This window comes from Dasypus novemcinctus, chromosome 2 (genome assembly GCF_030445035.2).
Source record: "Dasypus novemcinctus isolate mDasNov1 chromosome 2, mDasNov1.1.hap2, whole genome shotgun sequence".
Classification (NCBI taxonomy): Eukaryota; Metazoa; Chordata; class Mammalia; order Cingulata; family Dasypodidae; genus Dasypus; species Dasypus novemcinctus.
The window spans coordinates 141,858,361-141,879,643 of record NC_080674.1 but is presented as its reverse complement, the minus strand read 5'-3'; the positions used below and the strand labels follow the sequence as shown (position 1 = coordinate 141,879,643).

Genomic DNA, 21,283 nt, shown 5'->3' with positions numbered 1-21,283 from the left:
AACAGACTTGCAGCTCCTACACTCTTGTTTATTGGACTTACCCCACTCAGCTAACATGGAGGTGAAGAAGGTCAACCACCACACCAGGCAGCCAAGAGTGCCTATACCTGAAAGCAGGAGAATTGCATCCAGCATCGATGTGGAATATAAGCCCCCTCTTGATATAGATGTGGAGTGGACACAACCTTTCCAAGGTCCACAGGATGGAGGAAAAGCATATGGATTAAAGTGGACTTACTGATATTCTATTCATGAACTAGTGTGATTTGTAATCAAAGAAAATGTGGCATTGGTGTGGAGAAAGTGGCCATAGAGGCTGCTGGGGGTAGGGAGTGGGAGGAAGAGATGTGATGTGGGGGTATTTTCGGGGATTGGAGTTGTCCTGGGTGGTGCTGCAGGACAGTTACCAGACATTGTAGGTCCTCCCATGACCCAGTGGGTGGACTGTGGGAGAGTGTGGGCTATGATGTGTACCATTGACCATGAGGTGCAGGGGTGCTCAGAGATGTATTCACCAAATGTAGTGAATGTCTCATGATGATGGAGGAAGTTGTTGTTATGGGCAGAGTGGGGTGAGGGGGGTGGGGGATATATGGGGACCTCATATTTTTTTAATGTAACATTAAAAAATAAATAAAAAGAAAAAAAAAGATACGGAGAGGGAAGCAGAAGTGGCTCAGGTGACTGGGCTCCCACCTACCACGTGGGAGGTTGCTGGTTTGGATCCCGGTGCCTCCTAAAGAATACAGCAAGCTGGCATGATGAGCAGTCGTGGCAAGCTGACGCAACAAGAGATACAAGAAGAGGGAACATAATGACAGACGCAACAAAAACTGGGAGTAGAGGTTCCTGGTACCTCCTAAAGAAGACGGTGAGCCGACATGAGCAGCAGGTGCAGAGAGCTGACGCAACAAGATGACACAAGAGACGTGGGGAGGAAAGACAATGAAAGACACAACAAAGCAGGGAGCGGAGGTGGCTCAAGTGATTGGGTACCTCCCTCCCGCATCAGAGATCCCGGGTTCTGCTGCTGGTGTCTTCTGAAAAAGAAACAAGGAAGATAAACAGACACAGCAAGTGCAAACAACAAGGGGAGTAAGGAGAAATAAATAAAATAAATCTTAAAAAAAAAGATATAGAGACAAATAGGGCAAGGAAGAAGGATAGGGAATGCTGGACTGGTCAGGGAAAATCTCACTGAGAAGGTGATATTTGAACAAAGAGCTGAAAGGGTGTGGGAGTAGGTCATGTATTTATATCAGAAAGAACATTCAGGCAGAGAACACCCTGTGCAAAGGCCTAGTGTGAGAGATAAATTTAAGGAAGAACAAGGAGGCAGAGTAACTGGGGCAGAGGGTATGGGAGAGAGGAGTAGTTGAGGTCTGGGGTAGGGGTACCAGATTGTGTAAGGTCCTGTGAGCAACTTTGACTGCTTTGGCTTTTACTCTGAATGAAATGGGAAGATTTTAGAGGTTGTGATATGATCTGACACTTTTAACAGGATCACTCTGTCTACCTTGTTGAGAATACACTGAATAGGGTCAAGGGTGGAAAAAGGGAAAGCAGTAAAGAGTGAATGGAATAATCCAGGGGAGAGGATGGTAGTTTGGAACAGGATAGCAAAGATGGTTAGATCCTGGACATGTTTGTGAAATGCAACTGATAGGTCTTACTTCCATCGGGTGTGAGAAGGAGAGGGAGGAAACTAAGGTTTTGGGCCTGAGTAACAGGAAGCACAGAGTTACATTAGTTAGAAGGGAGACTGCGGGGGGTAGGGTGGGGGTGGGGGGTGGGGCCTGTACTTGGGAAATGACAATCAGGAGCTCAGTTGTGGACAAGTTAATTTTGATGCCTAATAGACATCTAAATGGAGGTGTTGAATAGATAGTTACATATGTCTATAGTTAATAGAAGTGGCATGGGCTAGAAATGCAAATGTTAGTCAGCACTTTAAAGAAGGGAAATCCAAACAACTAATCCAATCAACTATATTTAAACTCTCTAATTGCTTATGTACTGTGTTATCCAGCAGTCATTTCAAAATCTCTTGTTCCTTTTCATCTCCACTAGTAACAGGATGAAGGGCTAGAAGGATAAGAGCAGAGGGATTAATTAAAGGGGAGAACAATTTCACCACAGGGAGGTGTAGGGAGCTATTCAGGACAGGGTTTAGAAAGAAAAACAAATCGTCTCAGCTCCAAAACTGTACTTTGCAAAGGATAGTCCTTCCAGCTTTCTCAAAACTTACAAAGTCCTGCTGGACCTTTCTTCCACAAACATACAGCCTTGGTTAGGAGCAACTATATCCAAAGAAGTTCATGGCACTTACACTTGGAAAGCAATTATGGTCTTGATAGTGTGCCCTTGGTCCAGTCATTTCATTACTATGGGTCATTTCCCCACCTTAAATGGAGAATAAACATACTTGCATTCTGTCCATTTCTCATGAGTACTGTGCCAAGGATACATATATGCTTGCTTCGGTAGCACATATACAAAAATTGAAACAACACAGAATATTAGCATGGATTAGCAAGGATGACATAAATTTGTAAGGTGTTCTATATTATTTATTTATCTATTTTTATTTTTGTTATATATTTTTTAATAGAATAAAGGACAAAACCCACATGATAATCTCAACAGATGCAGAAAACCCATTTGAGAAAATCCTTTCATCATAAAAACCCTCACCAAACTAGGAATAGATGGTAACTTCCTCTATCTGAAAAAAGGCATCAATGAAAAGTCCACCAATACGATCTACTTAATTATGAAAAACTGAATGCTTTCCCTCTAAGATCAGAAACAAGACAAGGATGTCTGCTCTTGCCACTTCTAGTCAGTATTGTAATGGAGGTTCTAGCCAGGGCAATTAGGTAAGAAAAAGGAATAAAAGGCATACAGATTAAAAAGTAAGAAGAAAAACTATGTCTATTCAAAGATGACATAATCTTGTATATTAAAAACGCTGAGGAATACATACACACAGAAAAACTATTAAAACTAATATAAGAGTTCACCAAGGTTGGAGGATTCAAGATCAACATACAAAAATCTATTTTATTTCTAAACACTTGCTATGAACAATCTGGAAATGAAATTAAGAAAACAATTCCATTTACAATACCACTAAAAGGATAAAATACTTAGGAATAATGTTAGCCAAGGAAGAGCAAGACTTGTGTATAGAAAACAATAAACCATTGTTGAAAGAAATTAAAGAAGATTTAAATGAATGGAAAGACATAACATGCTCATAGCTCAGGAGACCTAATGCTTTTGAGATGGCAATATTCCCCAAATTGATCTACAGACTCAGCACAATTGCTATGAAATACCATTGACTTTTTTTTTTTTGGTAGAAATTGACAAGTTGATCATAAATTTTATATGGAAATTCAAAGGATCCAGAATAGCCAAAACAATCTTGAAAAAGAAAAACAAAGTTACAGAACTCATATTTCCCAATTTCAAAACTTACCACAAAGTTATAGCAAGCAAGACAGTGAAGTACTGGCATAAGAATACTAGTCAATGGAATAGAATTGAGAGTGCAGGAAAAAATCCATACATTATGGTCAGTTGATTTTTTTTAAGGACTACTAATTTATTTGAAATGTTACATAAGTATGTGTGTGTATATATGGTTGTGCAAGGAAAAAAAAATGCAAAGGTACATATCAGTCTTTTAGATTGGCCACCCTGCAGAGAATGGGGAGAGATTAGAGGCATAACAGTCAACTGATTTTTTGTTTTGTTTTTTTTTGAGGCATCAGGGGCCAGGAATTGAAATTGGGACCTTGTATGTGGGAAGCTGGCATTCAACCACTGAGCCACATTGGCTCACTTGAATTGGTTTTATCATTTGTTTTGCTTGTTGTTTGCTGTTGTTTTTTCAAGAGGCCCTGTGAAACGAACCCAGGACTGCCTATGTGGGAGGCAGGCGCCCAGCTGCTCAAGCCACATCCACTTTCCTCAGTTGAATTTTTTTTTAAAGATTTATTTCTCTGCCCCCCCCCCCATTGTCTGCTCTCTGTGTCCATTTGCTGTGTGTTCTTCTGCATCTGCTTGCATTATCAGGCAGCACTGGGAAACCATGCCTCATTTTTGTTGCATCATCTTGCTACATCAGCTCTCCTTGTGTGCGGTGCCACTCCTGGGTAGGCTGCACTTTTTTCATGTGGGGTGCACACCTTGCACATGGGGCACCCCTATGCGGGGGCACCCCTGTGTGGCACGGCACTCCTTGCATGCGGCAGCACTGCGCATGGCCAGCTCCACATGGGTCAGAGAACCTGGGTACCGAACCCTGGACCCTCCATATGGTAGGTGGACACTCTATCAGTTGAGCCATGACTGCTTCCCCTCAGCTGAATTTTGACAAAGGATGCCAAGACAATCCAATTGGGAAATAACGGTCTTTTCAAGAAATGGTGCTGGGACAACTGAATATGCATGCAAAAGAATGAAATTAGACTCCTACCTCACACAATATGCAAAAATTAAGTCAGAAAGAGATAAAAGACCTAAATGCAAGAGTTAAAACTATAAAATTCTTAGAAAAAAATTATAGATATAAATCTTCATGACCTGGGATTCAGCAATAATTTCTTAAATATGACACAAAAAGTAAACACAACCAAAGGAAAAAATAGATAAATTGGGTTTCATGAAAATTAAAGTTTTTATGCTCCAAAGGACACTATGAATAAAGTGAAAAAACACAACCCAAAGAATGGGAGAAAATATTTGTGAATCATGTACCTGATAAGAGCCAGGTATCCAGAATATATATGGAACTCTTATAACACAACAATAAAAAGACATTTCTTCAAAGAAATGCTCAACATTGTTAGTCATTGGGGAAGTGCAACAAAATAAGACAATAAACCCATAATGAGATACTATTTCTCACCTACTAAGATGACTTTAAAAAAGAGAGACAATAACAAGGGTTGAGAAGGATGTGGAGGAATTGGAAACCTCATACACTGCTGGTGGGAATGTAAAATGGTACAGGCACTTCAGAAAACAGTGTGGCAGTTCCTCAAAAGGTTTAACATTGCGATACTATATGACCCAGCAATTTCACTCTGAGGTATATATCAAAGAGATTGAAAACACATGTCCAAATAAAAACTTGTTCATGAATGTTCATAGCATCATTATTCATAATAGCCTGAAAGTGTAAATAACCCCAATGTCCATCAACTAGTTAATGAAGAAATGAAATGTGATATAGCTATACAATGGAAGATTACCCAGCCTTAAAAAAAATGAAGTACCGATTCATGCTACATGGATGAACCTTGACAACATCATGCTAAGTGAAAGAAGCCAAACACAAAAGGTCACATATTATGATTCCATTTATATGAAATATCCAGATAGGAAATCCATATATATAGCAAAAATAAGTTAGTGGTTGCCCGGGGTTGGAGAAAAGCGGGAGTGGGTAGTGAACGCTAATGGGTATGTGGTTTATTTGGGGAATGTGAATGTGTTCTAAACTTAATTTGTGGTGATGGTTTCACAATTCTGTGAATAAATTAAAACCATTGAATTGTATACTTTAATGGGTGAATTTTATGATATGTGAGTTATATCTCAATAAAAATGTTAAGAAAATATGAAGTAGGAGAAACTAATCTTTGTCTATATTAGTGCTTCATTCTAAGAAAATCTGAACCATGGAAACAAAAATTTAGGAACAATAAACAGGATAGTAACTGGATTTGCTGGAGGACCCTGAAAGTGTTAATACTAATTAAAGTTTTAAACTACTCCAAATGTGGCAAGTATATTTTTAACATAATTTCACATTATAAAAAAAGAATATTTGTGTACTTTGGGGTTCTTATAATCTGAATGCATGTCTGAATATGTATGTCTATACATATATGCATATACCTCATCTTGGTCAAAGATGTGGTAAATAAAGCAGTTGCATTTTGTGTGATCTAGGTATCTTTAAAAAAATTAAAATTTTTTATAAATTCAAGAAAAAAAGGCAACACTGAAAACACAGAATGCGAGAGAAATTAAACACATCCTAGAATAAAAAACAAAACAAAACAAATGATTGGGAATGGCTTTAGGTAGCCAATTCACAGGTCTGCCACAAATATCTTTATATCTTTTAAATACAAAATTAAATGACTATCTTATTGGTGGAAGGATAAGAAAGAACATAATTTTGCTAATTGTCCACTAGATGATCATTTTGTGGGCTAGTAATTTATCAGCATCTGAAAACAATTTCCAGTCATTGAAATAAAATGATTTCAGAGTGCGCACACACACACAAAAGCAGTAGTAGGATGACCCCTGAGCTTTTCATACATTAGAGGTAGAGTTAGCTGTAGCTGCTATTCACAGAGCCTGGATTCCTATTTCTGGGCCAACCACTATACCATGCAATCAGGTGACCAAGAATTTGGCTCAAATAACCCTCAACAAAGTTGACTGTTGTAGCAGTTTGAGATGGTTCTTGAATTCCAAAAATAGATATTGGGTTATGTTTGTAAACTGGTCTGTACCTGGGTGTGAAATTATGATTAGGGCTTTGATTGGGCCATATCACTAGAGTATTGAGTCCCACCCCTTGGTGGGTGGGGACTCACAGATAAAAGACCTGGCAAAGGACAGAGTTGGAGTTTTGATGTTGGAGTTTTTGGTGCTGGAGTCTTGAGCTGCAGCTCTGGGAAGTAAATACACTGAGAAGCTTGGTTGTGAGGAAAGAGAAGCAAGCCCTAGAAAGAAAGGAACCCAGGAAGCCTAAACCCTGGCAGATGTTGGCAGTCATCTTGCTCCAACAATTGGTGAAAGACTTTGGTGAGGGAAGTAACTTATGCTTTATGGCCTGGTAACTGTAAGCTTCTACCACAAATAAATACCCTTTATAAAAGAAAACAGATTTCTGGTATTTTGCATCAGCATTCCTTTGGCTATTACAAGCATTTTCGTTTGATCAGTTGCTGGTGGAATCAGATCTTCGACTTTGAGCATCCAGTGTTGGGGACCCAGGAGTCTGCTCTTTTAACAAACCCCTCAGGAGGGGGTGATTTGTGCTCAATTTTGGGAACTCCAGCTTTGGACACCTATTCCTGACTACTGTGGAAAAGCTGGGTCTGTCCTTAGTTTTGGAGATCCTGCTACACAGTCTCTGGTTGCCTGGTGTGAAGAGTGTGTGTCTGCATTTTTAACCATGGTGGGATGTCACTGAGCCTGGATTGGCTTTTCAGGCAGTCTACTCCACAGTATGCCTGGCATTTCTAACCTGTATCCAGATTCTGCCTGCTGGGGGCCCTAAACACTCCAACAGAAGCTACAGAAGCAGCAGACGGCACATAGCCAGGTCCTCCCCTGGGCCCTACTCACAATATGAACCCACACTGGAATCCTAGATTCTAGGTCCACCTCTGTACCCAACCCCACATTTCACTGGGGAGAAACCATAAGTAAGTCTATTAGGTACATAAAATCTCTCAGAGTTGGTAGCAAGTCAAGCAATATCCCAGTTACTATACTTAAATGCTTCCGGCAATGGGGAACTCACAAGTTGTAAGGAAGCCCTTCTGTCTCTCAGGGGGTGGGCTAATTGACACTAGAATACACAGCAGATTCAGGCCAGCTAAACAAACACCCTCAAGCCCACCTGTTCAAGTCCACTGGAAACAAAAGACTTCATTGCTCTGGTTAAAATCTCAGTGGTTCCTCATTCCTCTTTGGATCTAGACCACAATTCCTACCATGATCAGCTGGCTGTGCTGAGCTCTGCAGCCTCATTTCCTCCACTCTCCATGCCTCTCTAGCTTCCGTCCATGCAGCTCTTGCAGCTGTCTTATAGGCTTCCTCTTGCCATGGGCTGCTCCCCTTTACTTGGTAAGTTCTGCTTACATGTCAGCTCTCCATCACTTCCTTGTGGAAAGCTTCCCTGACCCCAAGTTTAGTTCAGGACCTTTGTTTATTCATGTTCAGCATTCTGGGCCTCTCTTTGCTAATACTTGTTACAGTTGAAATTTTCCATTTACTAGAACAATTATTTCCCTAAAGTCTGCCTCCCACACTAAACTGAAAATTTCATTAGAGCAGTGCTCTGAGTTTACTCTCATTGCATATCCAGCACCTAGCAAAGTGCCGGGTAGTTATTTATGGGCTGGATGGATGAATGAATGACGCACTCAAGAAAGACCCGGCCTCAACTTGGGTGGGGCGTCGAGACCTGTGGAAATCTATCGAGACAGCCCCCCGCTAGCCACATGCCTAAGTCCCCAGAACCGAGGGCACCCATATACACTGGGGACCCCTAATGTTGCCCGGGACGAGATGATGCCCGAGGAACCCACTGGGCCTGAAGGACACAGAGTAGCTCCTGCCGGTATAGGCTGCTTGATTGGAAGGGTTGCGTCCCCACTCTGTGGCTGAGGACCTCAGTTTCCCACAGGTCGGCCATGAAGCTCTCCTGGATAGACAGACGCCAGGAGCCTCGGGCTACGGAGGTCTGGGAGTCCAGACGCGGCCCTTCGAGCTCCCGCAGGCAGCCGCGCCCCGCGAGGGCGCTCTAGGCAGTCTCCCGGAGCAGTCGCGCATGCCGGGGGCCCCTCTAACTGGCGGTGGCGCGGTGCGCGTCGGGAAGGCGGCGGGCGGATCCGGAGCGTGCCTGTTGCATGCATCATGGTGGGTGGAGAGGCGGCCGCCGCGGTGGAGGAGCTGGTTCTGGGGGTGCGGCAGGCGACCGATTTCACGGAACAGTTCCGTTCCTACTCAGAGAGCGAGAAGCAATGGAAGGCCCGAATGGAGTTCATCCTGCGCCACCTGCCCGACTACCGCGACCCGCCCGACGGCGGCGGACGCCTGGACCAGCTGCTATCCCTCTCCATGGTCTGGGCCAACCACCTTTTCCTGGGCTGCAGGTGCGGACCCCTGCCGGGACGGCTGACCGGGTCCCCTCCCCTCCGATCCGCAGTCCTCGTCCAAGGACTCACCCGTGCTCTGAACGTCTGCCCCGGCCAGTATCCGCCCCCATCTTCCAACCGCGTTGGCTGGGCCTGAGGCTGATTCTCAGCCTGACAGCCCCTTGGAAAGATACTTAATTTATCCGAGCCTCACCTTACTCATTTTGAAAATGGATGTTGTGATGACTACGATACTGAAGGGTGAAAAGCACTTAGTACATAGAAGGCTGTCGTCTAAGCAAGAACTAAGTGCTAAAGCTCTCATTGTTATTTTTCATTACTATTATTATTAGCTCAAAACATTATCTTTGCAGAGTGAATTTTAAGTCCGGCAGCTACTTTCATCCACATGACAGCCCTTCAGAGACAGAAACTGAGGCCCCCATTTTACAGGTGTAGAAACTGAGGGAGGTGAAATGATATACCTAGGACCTGACAGTTTCTGGCAGGATGGGTAGATTTTTACTACTTTGGCAGGAAGTAATCTGTGTACCTTGGCTTTCTCTCTTTAATCCTCAGCCTGCTAGGCCCTGAGCAGGAGCCAATCTTGCCTGCTTGCCCTCCCTCTGAGAAAAATAACTTGCTTTTTTTTGTCGAGGTCCCAAAGCCCACTGCATTCTGGATACTGCACTAAGAGGGCAAGTGCCTGATAAGGCACCCCTTCTACTCCAGCATGAAGGAAGTGACAAATCTGGAGGCACCTCACACCCTTTTATTTTAGAGCATCCTGAAATTGTGTTAGGTTAGTAAGATGGCTCCTGGTTCTTGTTATGGGCTCCTGACTCTGGTCACATAGCCCCCTAGACCTAAACCACTTGGTTTTGCTTTCAGATATTGGGGATCTTTAGAACAGAATTTGAGGAAGCAGTGGCAGATGCACCATCCCTTCTCTCTGCCTTCCAGGTGCCCCAGGGAAATCCTCGATAACAGGATCCAAGGTTAAGCAAATGTCAGAGAATTGGGCAAATGAGCAAATAATGTCATTTTTCATTAGATCAACATTCCATTTAAAAAAAAATCATATTTGTGTTTTGGCCCTCATACTGTATCTGGGAATATGTTTTGTCAGACGTATGGGGCTCTTTTTGTAAATCTCAAAATATATGCTCTGTTGGCTTTCCTGAAGCCTACTTCTGTATCCACAAACAGAAAAAAAATTGTTTCCTGACTGCTGATGAACATGTAATAGGTTTCCCCAGTAGTATCAAATCAGTGCCAAACCTGCAGTTTCTTATTTTATCTTATTTTATTTTTTAAAAGATTTATTTATTTATTCCCCGCCCCCATGGCTTGTTTTTTTTTTTTTTTCTCTATTCTCTGTGTCTGCTTGTCTCCTTTTGTTGCGTCATCTTGCTGCGTCAGCTCTCCTTGGTGCCTGGGCCGTCACCTCTCTGTGGTGCCTGGGCCAGCTTGCCTTCACTAGGAGGCCGTGGGACACGAACCCAGGTCCTCCCATAGGGTAGACGGGAGCCCAGCTGATTGGCCCACAGCTGCTTCCCTGCAATTTCTTATTAAGCCACGGTGACAAGGATTTCTTCTAAGGCTTTTACCTGACTTTTTATTGTACAGTTACAACAAAGAGCTTCTGGACAAAGTGATGGAAATGGCTGATGGGATTGAAGTGGAAGACCTGCCACAGTTTACTACCAGAAGTGAATTAATGAAAAAGGTAAATAGGATTTCCAAGTGCATTTGATGAAATAGTATAAAGTTAATGGTGCCTACCTTTATGATAATATAAATACTGTAGTTTGAATGCTTTTGTTTATTAGCTAAGAGTGCCATTTCCCCCCCCCCCTTGTAATTAGTATAAATCTTTTCTTAACTAGGTAACAAGGTGTGTTAGTTATGCACTGTTTGGTAAGTAGCATATAACCTTGACGTCTTCAGTTTTGAGCTTTTGGTTTGATTTTTAAGTAATGTTTGCCAGAGTGCTGAAGTTTCCCTTTTCTTGAAAAGGCTTGTTGGTATCAGTGACTCATCCTTATCCCAATTGATATGGGCTACACCAGAGTTGTTTGGCCACTCCTACTTGCTGATGGGAATGTGGTGGGAGTAATGTCCAGGCACCAGAGCTATTCCTTATTGCCTGGGAATGTCGGCTTTTTACACCGAGAGCTGCTACCTAGAGCCTTTGGTCTGGACCCTGGTGATGAGTCTACAGAATGTGTGGCAGAAAGAACCTCTGAGCATGGGGCTGTACATCCCAGCTGCTTTCTGGAATCACACCCTAGACTTGCTTTTTCTAATTTGCTGCACTTTCTTAGGCAGCAGGGTTAATTGCTCCCTTACCTCCCAAAGTTCTTTTAGCACTTTACCCAGGCATCTTTTAGAACTATTGTTGTTTTTGTATCTCTTCTGTCTCCAGATTATGACCTTCATGAGGGAAGAAATGTTGCCTAAAGTTTTGGTCCTTGTAATGCCAAAAGTTAAGTACAGGCCTACCCAAGAAAAGGTACTCAAAATGTTTACTCAAATGACCAAAAGCAATAGAGTAAAAGGCTTAAGGCTCTTTTTAGTCCTGTCCTAAGATACATAGGTAAACCCATGTGCTCATCTCAGTAGTCTCTTGATTTGAACGGCAGGGCCCAGAGTGAATGTCCCTGTTTTTGTAGGTATCAAGGATTTAATCAGATCCACAGTTGCCCAGATATTATTCCAGCCCTGAACAGTGTACTCTACTTGATGGTTTCCTTAAAAAATTATTCTTTTCGTTTTTAATCTGAACCTGAAATCATGGGCTTCAGGTTGGTGTCCAAGAGGCTGTTTTGTTTTTAAAATCAGCTATTAGCAGGGAGCCACTATTTTTAGGCAGGGAGCTATGTGATTTGGGAGTTGGTGGTGGTGTAGATCCCCTCATGTAAAACTTGAAAACATCCCTTAGCAGCCCTCCTTGGATGACTCAGAATAGTGAAGTTCCTGGGGTCCAGCTGGGAAGGGCTGATAGCTGCTGCCTGCCTGACCCTGTGGGGCAGCAAGGAATGGGGTGAACCTTCACTTCCTCACTGCTTGTGGCAGACTCTTTCCTTGTTTTTTTCCCTAAGAGGTGTTCTGTCCTCTCTCAGATTTGATTTTCTCACGTCAGTTCCCCGTTACACTTCTTTGTCTTGTATGTGTTTTGTAAGGTAACTGTACTCCTTCCAGTCATGCTGGGGATTTTAGAGACCAGAATGTTTCATGACATTTTAGCTACAGACTCTGGGAAGTTTTGTAATTGATATGCATATCCCAAACATCTTTAGATCAATGTGAAGAAATGTCTGTGTGTGTGTTTTTGGGGAAAAGGTGTGTCTAAACGATTAAACATTGAAAAGGGGTCTAGAATCTGAAAAACGGGGCCCCTGCCCTAGGATGTTCCTTCTGGACACTGAAGAATGTGAGCCTTCAGAGAAGAGTTCTCAGGCCTGATCCTAACCCTGAACCACCAGCGTTGTCTTCATACCAACTGTTAGCACCTTGCTGACTGGAGGAAGCCTTCAGGGAGACCATAATTCCACAGCATCTTTGGATTATGTGCCCTTCAACTTCCTTTAAGTAAAACTTATGTTTTCTTAGTACCCAGGTTTATTTTAGACTGTGATGGTACTGAAAATGAAATTCAGCTGAGCCTGCAAAATGAGCTACTTAGAGGGTGCAATTGTCAAGATTTTTCTAGATAAGACCATCTTGAGAATCGGTCATCTGATCTGTCTGCCATGAAAGACTTGTGTGAAAAATGTCCCCTCTCCATTGAAGGACACTAAAAGGCCACTGAGACCCGGGGTCTTTGCAAAACCCTTTGCCTGAGGGTTTTGCATGTAATGGAGGAGGTTGACAAATATTAGGCAACAGTGCCAGCCCAGAGACAAAAAAAAAATGTTGTTGAACCATGCACTTGAAAATGACTGTTGCTCTTTTGCCCAGAATTGATCCTTAGCTCTAAAGTTAGAGTTTAGATGAGTTTTAAATCCAGCTAGCAAGTAGAAATGAATCACCTGGCATTGTTGGTATCTCAGAACCACAGTGAAGGTGACTTAGAGACATAAGCTCTTTAAAGTACGATTAAAAAAAATACTTTATGGCCATTCTGCGGCTTTGAGGCAAGTACATCTCTGGTCTGTTTTTTTGTTGTTGTTCTGAGAAAGGAAATGAGCATTGGATTCTGAGAGTGGGATTTGTGAAACAGTTGCAGTGTATGGCTTTTCTTTTGAAAGTGGGGGATTCAGACAAATGCATTCAGCAAACAACCTCAATTATCTAACAGCCATTCCTAGGCACCTACTAGCAGCCTTTATGGTTGGCCAGTGTATCCATTGAGTGATAATTAACAAAAAGCAGCAGCTGACTCAGGAAGGGTGTTATTACCATGATTGTCGGAGATAATATTTCCAAGGTATTGTCTTCATCAAGGAGAAAGAGTAGTGATTGACTAAGAATAAGAAGCTATCATTACTGGCTCACAGAAAGAAGTTGTCAACCTAATTATTTGGTCCATTTTTCCAGAGAACATTTTTATCCTAAGAGGGAAAATGGCATTATGTGAAGTGACTATATATGAAATGTGAAAGAGAAGTTTGCCTGCTTTTCTGGAGGTTCTCTTTTGAGCATTATGTGCAGTTTTGGCAAGCTCTGAGGTCATAGAGCAGCCCCCCTCTTGGCAGAAGGAGTTCTGATTCCACGGTACCAAGTATTAGTATTTAAAAAACCAAACCAAACCAAACCAGCCTGCCAGATTAATTAAACTGGAGATCTTGAATCCCAGGATAAATGCTCAGTGGTGCGATCTTTCCCCCTTTATCTATTAGAAATAGAGAAAGGAAAGCTGAGTCCAACCCCACAGGTCAGTCTTGCTGCTTGGTGGACTTGATAATGCCAAGACCTAGGATGACTGGATCATCCCAACACTTTTTGGAAAAGATGTCATCTGTACTCACAGTGACCAAATGCAGTGGCACCTGTTTGTGCTGCTATAGTCTTGGTCTATCCTATCACCAATTTGAGAGATAGCTTAGGGGAATTCTTTTACTCTTTGGACTAAAGATGGTTTCTTTGGGAGATATTGCATTCTCCAAAAAGAAGAAAGACTTCTTATATTTTGCATTTGCTAAGGATTTTAGTTTGCTTTTTCATCTCTTAAAAAGACTGGAGTGGCGGTGGACTTGGCCCAGTGGTTAGGGCATCCGTCTACCACATGGGAGGTCCGCGGTTCAAACCCTGGGCCTCCTTGACCCGTGTGGAGCTGGCCCATGCACAGTACTGATACGTGCAAGGAGTGCTGTGCCACGCAGGGGTGTCCCCCGCGTAGGGGAGCCCCACGCGCAAGGAGTGTGCCCCATAAGGAGAGCCGCCCAGCGCAAAAGAAAGTGCAGCCTGCCCAGGAATGGTGCCGCACACAAGGAGAGCTGACACAAGATGACGCAACAAGAAAAGAGACACAGATTCCGAAAAGAGACTCAGATTCCCGTGCCGCTGACAACAACAGAAGTGGACAAAGACGACGACGCAGCAAATAGACACAGAGAACAGACAACCGGGCTGGGTGGGGGGAAGGGGAGAAAAATAAATCTTTAAAAAAAAAAAAAGACTGGAGTGACTGGGTTAGCTAGGAAATAGGTCATACCTTGAAAACTCTGATTACTAAAAAGACTCTCCAACTGATTCACTCTCACTGCTAAATGTTAAGGAAACCCATTCAAATACAAGGTGTCAGCCAAAGTGATTTCTTCACGCCCTGCTTAAAAGTTGTATAAAGCTAAGTTTAAATTTACCTAAGGTGCTAGAGAGTACCAAAAAGAATATCTCTGTTTCAACTTGCCACTATTTGCAGACATGCTTTTACAGTTTCTAATAGTGTGAAACGCAGAAATATATAACCTTCACATCTCCTAAATATCCTGACTCAATGTGAAATGTTGTGAATTACTACCTGAATTTGAGTTTTAATTTAGAACAATAAGGGTTTGTGTGATTCTGCTTTTAGAACCCTTCATTGCAGAACATGCTGGGGAAAAAGTTGTATTTTAAGTATTTCTGTTATCACTTTATCTTTTTTAAAAAATATTTATTTCCCCCCACCCCTTATTGTTTACGCTTGCTGTCTGCTCTTTGTGTCTGTTCGTTGTGTTGTGTGCTCCTTTTTAGGAGGCACTGGGAACCAAACCTGGGACTTCCTATGTGGAAGGGAGGCATCTAATTGCTTGAGTCACCTCTGCTCCCTGCTTGTTTTGTCTCATTGTGTCTCTTCATTGCGTCAGCTCGCCGTGCCAGCCATTGTCTCAGTTTGCTGTCTTGTCTTCTTTTGGAGGCATCAGGAACTGAACCTGGGAACTCCCATGTGGTAGGTGGGCTCCCAACTGCTTGAGCCACATCCACTTTTGTTATCACTTTAAATTGTGAACATTTATAGATCACAGGTGACAAGACAAGAAATTAGATTCTGGCTTCTAAATGGATGGTGTGGTCAATGTTTTGCTGAATTTTCTGTGTGTAGTAAAATATTAATTTCGAAATTACCATCTGGGTAGTATATAATACTGCATCACTACAATATTCTAATTTAAGAAGGTGAATTCGATTCACTGGCCTACATGGTTGTATAACCTTTTTTCTTTTTTCCTTCTGTTGCCCAGCATCAAAGCTAAAGCAGAAGATTTATCATGTTTTCATCATCAGCTACATGCTCAGAAAGGAGACTGGGATGAATGTGACTCTGACCAGTGTCCTTCTTAAGACTCCTGGTATTACCCACCCAAAGGAAGAGAGGCAGTCGGAATGAAGTAGAATCTGTCAAGATTGGCTTTTTTAAAGTTCTCATTCTTCTAGTAGCTATCACTGTAAAAATATGCATGGACATTCATGTATTTGTGAATCACGTACTTTAAGATGTGTTTATCAAGATTGTAAAAGTCCTCTTTATTTGCAGTTTTTAAATGTCAAACTTTTATGAATAATGTATGATTTTTTAAAATGTGATGTAATTTGAGGATATGAATTTTACCAATTTGGAGTTTTCAACAATGTACCCTTGAGTGTAATCTGGTAAGGTTTTTTTTTTTGTTTGTTTGTTTTTAGGAGGTACTGGGGATTGAACCTGGGACCTCATACATGGGAAACAGGTGAGCAACCATTGAGCTACATTCACTCCCCATGATTTGGTCTTATTTTTACCTCCAGTGAGACAAAAAATTATTTTTTCTTATTTCTACCTGAAATTTATGCCATATATATAAACCTCCCACCTCCCCATCTCTCCCCTGCCCCCAAATCTCTTTTATGTTGGGAATCAAATCATAGGCTTTGGAGGGTCTCTGAGGTACCTGCCAATTCATGGGAAGAGGCATCCTACCAAAAAGCATCTGGCTTTATTTTTTAAACTCATTGACACAAGGTTCCACAGCTTTGCCCAGACAGCTGGACGGTTTATGTATTCCCTAGAAGGTATCCCAGGCTGTTAAGTAAAGCCTACATTCTTTTTTTTTCCCTAGGGGGAGCTTGACGCTTGGGTCTTCTAGACTTGAGGAACTGCCTTGAGCATAGCCCCTCAGGAAATACTTTTGTGGAATCCTGCTTTGCTCTGAAATTATGGTATTCATTTTCCCCCTTCCAGTGTATCTGTTCTTCATCTCCTCCCCTGTTCCTTTCTTATTTAATACCCACCATTAAGTATATAGCTCCAGGCATAAATACTGGAAGAGAAGCTTCACAGAATGTAACAGTCAACCACAGCAGGATTCACTCATTCAGTGCCAGGTACTTTGCTTGGTACTGGGGATAGTGTCAAATAAAACATAGACCCTGCCATTATGTTTTTAAATCTACTGATGAATATGGGTAACTGGACAAGTAATTCATCTCTGTGTGGTAAGCTGTTGTGCCACAAGTGCCAGAGGAGAGCCTTGAGCATGGCATCTAGAGGTAGAAGCCCATGGCTGGAGGTTACAGCCAGGCAGCATGCTTTGGATGGGCCATATCTCTGCACAGCTTCTACCTCCAATCTCACTAATGACCATCAGGGTGGATGGAGTAAAGCGGTCAAAGACTTGGAGTCTATCTCTGATCTTTGACCTCGGACAAGCCACTTCTTTTCCCTGAGCTCACCTCAAAAATGGAGATGACAGAAAGATGTATCACACAGAACCATGGCAAGGGTTAATTAAGAGTAAATGTTAGAGGGCTGAGCACAGTGCCTATCCTTTTCCTCAAATGTAAACTAGCCCCTTTCCATTTTGATTATCTACAAATTTATGAGGCTTAAGTTATAAAGTGGAAAATAATCAGTGTGATTATTTTATAATCTTGATTGTCTTTTAAAATGCATTTTCTGTAGGTTTCTCATCATGGATTCTCGTATTTTCTTTAGAAGATATAATGCTCCAAAATGTAAAGTAATATATTCAGGAATGCATCCATTGCATAAAGCAAGTTGAAATTGTGAAATGATTTCCCTTCCATCTCCTTCAGTTTATTTTTGAAGACTTCTCCAGTTAATCAAATTTTCTGATTCCATTTTTCACTGGGTTTTTCATCACTGTCTCTTTCTTTAGCATAAGCTGCCTTTGCTTTTCTTCTCATTTTACCATTACCACCTCTGTGGCTTTTGCACCTATAAAATTAATCACTATTTTAGAATTTCAAATCTTTGTTTTTCTAGAATAGAAAATGGCATAGAAATCTAAATTTTGCATCACAGCACGCCTGGTGGTGTAGACTAAAAGGGACTACTGTTAACCTAACAGGAGCTCACACTAGTTAAAAGCTACACAGTTCTGACATCTTCATATATATATAATCTGCCCAAGACTCAGAGTGAGGATCAAGTGAGATCATAGGAAGATCTAGGTGAGGTATCATCTTTGGAAGTAATGACCAGGAAAGGATATTTTCTGTTAAAGACATACGTTTCAGACCTTGAGTGAAGCACATACATTCCGTACAGATTAGGGGCTCACTTACCCAACAGTGATGCTTTCCATATTATCCAAGCCACACCTAGAAAATTAGTTTTGAAACACTCCTTAGGTTCTGTGGCCCACCTGATTAATCTTCTCCATTAAGGATCTGGATTCCCTTGAACCTTTCCAGGATCCATTTGGACCTATGGCTCACCTATTTAGGAAGAATACCTTAGTTATCACTGCCTTTTCTCTGGTGCTTTGCTGATCTGTAGAAAAGACACTGTGACATCTGAAATAGATTTGTATTACCCTGAGAGAACTTGGTATTTCCCACCTGTAAACCTGTAAAGGGTGTCTGCTGGGTGCCCTTATGTTTAGGAGCTTATCAAGCTCTGCATGTGCCCCAGGACATAGTCATGGTTCTCATTCTTGACTAGATAGTAGGGACACCTTTCTGTTCTGTTGAAATAAAAGCCAACACAAATCCTCAGAAATAAGATAATCTTAGATTTTAGGAAACTAATTTTCGTTATATGGAAACTGCTCTATCCAGCAATTACTAAGTACACATATGTCAGGTATTGTTCTAGGTATTGAGAATTAGAGCAGTGAATAAATGGGAGGAAACAAAATCTCTGCCCTCATGGAGTCTATTTTTTTAAAGGAAAAGCAAGAGAGGTGAGATTCTGCTTTTTCCCCCAAATTCACTCTGCACCTTCTAATGACTCCTAGGGGCTAGGTGGTGGCAGTTATCACCTGCCTTTCTTGCTTTGGTTTAGGTTTTCTCCCAATGCTAGCAATAGAGACAGTCTTATGTATGAGTTCCATTCAGGGATGGAGGTGGGTCTGAAGCCTTGCCAAATAGATACCCACACAATGTAGGGCCAACTTCCAGGCCACAATTATTTGTAAGATTAGCCAGGTTAATCTTTTTCATTATCACTATAAACCATTTAGCCCTTCGTCCAACTACTGAAACACTATATTGATGGGGTTACCCCCACCCCCTGCCCAGATTTAATTGTGGAAGTCACTTTTAATGACTTTAACCTAATAATTAGAAGATGTCCCAAATGGTATGTTACCTTTCATCACAAGCAGGTGGGAGCAAAAAGACTTACCTGCTCACAAAAACTTAAGTTTCCTCTGAACACAGATTCCCTTGGAAATCAAGGAATTGAAATAGAAATTGAGATTAAATTTAGACTTGGGTGTGTGGGACAAAGCCGTTTTCTTGACTGTCAGACAAAAGTGCCTGTTAGAACACGACCTGGGTGCCCCAGCCAAGAAGTGGGCTAATGAGCCAACATATTCATTAGTATGGCCCTCTCACTCATTTGCCTGGGAGAATGTTGCTGTTAAGGTCCTGAGGCAGGTTTTGGGCCTCCCTAGTTTACAGTGAACAGGAGCTATGTGGGCCTACTAGCCAAAAGTTCTTGCTTTATTGTGAAAGCCAGGAGCAAATTACCATGCTGTCTCTGGACTGACAATGATAGCCACGCCCTGAACCTCAACAGACTTCAACTCCTACACTCTGATTTATTGGACTTACCCCGCTCAGCTAACATGGAGTTGAAGAATGTCAACCACCACACCATGGAGCCTAGAGTGCCTACTACTGAAAGGAGGAGGATTGCATCCAGTATTCATGTGGAATCTAAGCCCCCTCTTGACACAGAAGTGCAATGGACACAACCAATCCAATGTCCACAGAGAAAATGTGACATTGGTGTGGGAAAAGTGGCCATGGTGGCTGATGGGTGCGGGGAATGGGAGGAAGAGATGAGATGTGGAGGTGTTTTCGGGACTTGGAGTTGTCCTGGGTGGTGCTTCAGGGACAATTACGGGATATTGTAGATCCCCCCAGGGCCCACTGGATGGAATGTGGGAGAGTGTGGGCTATGATGTGGACCATTGACCATGAGGTGCAGCGATGCCCAGAGATGTACTTACCAAATGCAATGGATGTGTCGTGATGATGGGAGAGAGTGCTGCTGTGGCGGGGGTGGGGTTGAATGGGACTTCATATTTTCTGAATGTAATATTTTTTAAAAAATGAATAAAAATAATGAAAAAACAAACGAAAATTACCATGCTGCTAGGATTTCCTTTTTTTAAAAAAAGATTTTATTTTTCCTTCCCCCCTCATTGTTTGTTTTTGCTATTCCTCCCCCCCTCATTGTTTGTGTTCACTCTCAGCTCGTCTTTTTAGGAGGCACTGGAACCGAACCCGGGACCTCCCGTGTGGTAAGCAGGCACCCAACTGCTTGAGCCACATCTGACAATAGGCTCTCACTGTTTCCTCATTCCAGCCCTAATTTCTTATTGAGGCCAATCTGGAAAGATAAGAAAACTTCTCAACTAATGAAGATTTATACATTGTCCAATGGGACCAGGTTCCATACCCAAGGCTGCAAAAGTGTGCATCATTTAGGTTTAAGTTGTGGAGCAAGGCCTAACGCAAGACTTGGCACCCATTAGTTAGAGTAAGTGCGTTCAGAAATGGCAACAGGCGTATAACAACTCAGCCCCCATCAAATGTCAGGCTACTTTGGAGAGTGGAAGGAAATGGAGCTTGAGCCTCTGGGGTGGTGAAGAGGGGTTGCCAGGCCACCAACACTGGCCAGAGGGCTGCCATAGCATTCTCCCACACTACATGCCTTAGAATCCTAGTAGTGCCCAGGTCTGGGGGTCTGAGCTTGTGCAGCCTGTGAGTATACATTTCATCACAGGCATGGTCTTCACTACCGGTAGAACAGGCAGGGCCTGCCTCTGCTGCCTGGTCAAGGAAAAGGCTTGGCCTAGAATTTTTCCTGTATACTGACTAGATGCTTTATCACTCTGGGTGTGAATTGTGAGCCCCAACTGGCTAGGGACAGTTGGGCTTTGACCTATATTCCCCACATCCCCTTAAACCAGCTGTTCCCAACTTCCCAGGTGGTGAGACTATGAGTCATGCCTCCTTCCACCTTTCTGTATTTACCAAATTATTTCTTTTGACTGTGTTCTTTTACAACACAAAAGAGAACTGCTATGTACGGTGTCCCCAGAGGTCTCAGAACTTGAATCCTGCAGGAGCAGGATTCCTCCTAGCTCCACTGCCCAGGCCTGTGGACAGTCAAAGTCTGGAATCATTTCCCAGTCTTAGGCTTTCAGTCTCAATCTTTAGTGCTTCTATTGTTACTCTTACAGTCTGACCCCTCAGATTTGTCTTGAGAGGGTGGCATGGCCATCGTGGCTTGTTCTCATGTTACTTTGAAAAGGAGACCCAGTACTCTCAGAGCCAATGTGCAAGGGCTAACAAAAGCCAGGGAGGGGAACTTTCCCCCACAGATGGGTTCAAACTCACCACGACCAAGACCCCAGAAGTGCTCTGCTTATCTTTCTGGCTTGCACAAGATCCTTTGCAACCACCCCTGAGATTGACCTTGTCTTCACTCTGAAGACAAC

The 21,283-nt window shown here is 42.5% G+C and overlaps 1 protein-coding gene and 1 pseudogene across 2 annotated transcripts; both read left to right on the top strand.

The window, feature by feature from the left end:
* The first annotated feature begins 2,471 nt into the window (after positions 1-2,471).
* On the top strand, positions 2,472-2,571 carry LOC111759824 (U6 spliceosomal RNA; annotated as a pseudogene).
* A 6,045-nt stretch (positions 2,572-8,616) lies between these two features.
* Positions 8,617-19,920, top strand: CDKN2AIPNL (CDKN2A interacting protein N-terminal like). Of its 2 annotated transcripts, none has more exons than XM_004475903.2 (3): positions 8,617-8,918; positions 10,530-10,629; positions 15,569-19,920. In XM_004475903.2, the coding sequence occupies exons 1-3, from the start codon at positions 8,680-8,682 to the stop codon at positions 15,578-15,580; spliced, it is 351 nt and encodes a 116-aa protein (XP_004475960.1). In that variant the 5' UTR covers positions 8,617-8,679; the 3' UTR covers positions 15,581-19,920. The 2 variants fall into 2 exon arrangements, with proteins under 2 accessions (XP_004475960.1, XP_058134899.1); XM_058278916.2 differs by lacking the exon at positions 15,569-19,920 and adding an exon at positions 11,329-11,505 and having other exon boundaries at positions 8,620-8,918.
* The last annotated feature ends 1,363 nt before the right edge of the window (positions 19,921-21,283 follow it).

Excerpts from the sequence above, each read along its gene's own strand:
- CDKN2AIPNL (XM_058278916.2), top strand. The coding sequence starts at position 8,680 with ATGGTGGGTGGAGAGGCGGCCGCCGCGGTGGAGGAGCTGGTTCTGGGG. Across the intron at positions 8,919-10,529 it reads CACCTTTTCCTGGGCTGCAG|TTACAACAAAGAGCTTCTGG; the intron begins GTGCGGACCCCT and ends TTTATTGTACAG. Across the intron at positions 10,630-11,328 it reads GAAGTGAATTAATGAAAAAG|ATTATGACCTTCATGAGGGA; the intron begins GTAAATAGGATT and ends TTCTGTCTCCAG.